The following is a 2,500-nucleotide window of genomic DNA, read 5'->3' on the forward strand; positions in this document are numbered from 1 at the left end:
AAACGCTATCTGCACAAAAATTGCGATTTTCTCCTTTTTTCGTTCTGCAACATTAAGATATTTCTACATACATTTTGCTACAAAACAACTGGACTATGTATTCGTTCTTAAAACGTCCTATTTTCCCTAATCCTACAGTTCAAATCTTAAGATAAAATTTCCTGATTAATGTACAACTATATATCAAATGTACAAGAAATTTCTGAACATTCTGGCCTGCGATAAAATGAGTCCTGTACAAAAGTATTTCATGAAATACAAAAGTAAGAGTCAAGACAACAAACAGTTTTAGCAGTATGAGTACCAACAAGTCGTTTTACTTCTTGCCTCTCCTTCTCGCCGTGAGTCGAGCTCGTGCTCTTGTTGCTGATGCGCTATTTGCACCCTGCGGTGTGCTTGGTACCCCAAATGTGGGCCCATGAGGGAATCCAGGGGCAAAGCTGAAGCCACCAGTGGGCTGGGAAGGTCTATTGGGCGTGGCCAGAGGATCTACGAGGGAGACAAAAATGAAATAATGACGATGATGACGATAGAGCATTACGAAAAAGAACTCGGAGGAAAAAAAAACTAGCCTTAGCGGCACGAATGAAAGTGCACTATTTTTTCAAATATTTTTTTTACCTCAATCGTCCAAGAAAAATAAAATATTGGACGGAAGATATTATTTTTACCTCAATCGTCCAAGAAAAATAAAATATTGGACGGATGATATTGTTTTGATGGCTACCTACGATAATGCAGGGGGAATACAATAAGTCACTATAATAAAGAAACATTATACACTTAATGTATGGTCCCGAGGGAAACATCAGGACTCGAGGGAAAACGAAACTAACAAGTTTCCTGAGGGACCAGACATAAAGTGCTTTATTATATATTTAGACTTTTCCTTCAACAATCGCAGTAAAACATCCGTAGCGGAAAACAACTGCGGAATTTTATCCCTGTCGGGATATATTTGAATTTAATCAGGGGCACGTGACCAAGAATCAACCAATCACAGTGCTTGTTTTGCTGAGTGAAAGTCTAGGTATATAACAATAGCTTATATACCACGATGGCTAGGCCAATCAAAAAGCTAGAATTGCATTATCCAATGATCTACGTATAGTTTTGAATATATATTTATTGCTAACAGATGGTGATGAATAAAAAAACATTTATTTACAGTGCGACTTTGCAAGGTGAAAAAAAAAAAACAAGCTCAGTACAAAAATGTTCCTTCGTAACTTCAGAGTGCGAGCACTGACGACCTCTTACTAAACGTTTTCGATGGGTACAAATATTTTTTTAAAGTTTAATTTATGGCCCTATAGCAAAATCGAACTGGAAAGAAAATACGGTCTGCGTAGCGTGCAGGAGATATAATAAGCAACGGCCAAGTTATGAACTTACTTATCCCAACTTGCAAGTACAAAGTACAGGAGATAAAATTGTCTGGGATCAGTTATAGGCACACAACGTGGTGCTACGGTTCACTGGATAAATTTAGTGAAGTTATTCTGGGGCTGCTTGTTCGATCCCTGGTTAGCGCTAACCGTTGGTTAAGAGGTATCAAAGCCTATAGGATTCTATGGCATTTATTGCTGGTTAGCGCTTGTGATGCTTCGAGGAAACCGGCCAAATGATTTGGCCAATTGATGTCCAACTGCAAATCATGAACACTGAGTTCCAGATGACATTAAAACCTACTTCCCACTGAAGAATCAGGCACAGTAATCCAACCAGGGGCCCTTTTCTCGAAAGTCCCGAAAACTCTTCGGGCCCGAAAAAACATTTGTGAAACTTCCAACGCTTTGTTTGCTTTTGAAAGCCGATTTTTTAACAAGTTTTGAAGATAACAAAAAGCAAAATGACTCTGAAGTTTGACGACTTAAATCCTCTCCGTTCTTGAAATACAGAGGTAATTGTGGCACCCGAAAATGGTCCGCTAGCTTTCGGGACTCTCGAGAAGCGGGCATCAGTACGGCAATGGTATAGTTTTTACTACAATACAAAGATGCCTTACTTGCAGTTTGAGCACCTGCTGTGGTTTGGCCAAAGCTTGAGATTGAACTAGAACTTGCAGTGCCTGAAACAGCAAGGAATATTTACCAACCTACTGGTATTTATCATCAAAAACAACTACATGTACATAGAAAGTCGTATAAAAATAACAACTTTCTTTAATTTTCCAGACATGTTTCGACGGTACATCCGTCATCTTCAGTGTTACATATTTTGAAATCGCCGTTGAATTTAAAGCGCGCGCGATCTTACAAACTTCGTTACATTGCGTTGTCAATATTGGGTATTAAATCAAAACAGAACAAAACAAAAATTTTAAATGAGTGACGCTTAGTTCCTTACAGGGAGAGAGTCAGGTTAATGTGTTTCACCTGCTGGTTGAGATCGGGCTTCTCCCATTTTATATATATGGATTCCTTAAGCTTCACTTGGTACTTAGTGGCTGCAGAGTCCAGGATCTCAAAGCAATCCGGTGTGCAGGATGCCTTGCAAA

General features: G+C 39.0%; 1 protein-coding gene across 2 annotated transcripts in view; it reads right to left on the reverse strand.

The window, feature by feature from the left end:
- The window catches only part of LOC137997968 (nuclear pore complex protein DDB_G0274915-like), an 18,807-nt gene that overhangs the window by 110 nt on the left and 16,197 nt on the right, over positions 1–2,500 (reverse strand). For both annotated transcript variants that reach the window (XM_068844317.1, XM_068844318.1), the window contains exons 10-11: positions 2,009–2,071; positions 1–489 (exon numbers count right to left, since the gene is read on the reverse strand). The exon at positions 1–489 is cut by the window's left edge. In XM_068844317.1, the coding sequence (XP_068700418.1) occupies positions 317–489; positions 2,009–2,071 (236 nt within the window). In that variant the 3' untranslated portion in view covers positions 1–316. The remainder of the gene's footprint in view (positions 490–2,008; positions 2,072–2,500) is intronic.

The sequence above is a fragment of the Montipora foliosa genome, chromosome 3 (assembly GCF_036669935.1).
Source record: "Montipora foliosa isolate CH-2021 chromosome 3, ASM3666993v2, whole genome shotgun sequence".
NCBI classification, from domain to species: Eukaryota; Metazoa; Cnidaria; class Anthozoa; order Scleractinia; family Acroporidae; genus Montipora; species Montipora foliosa.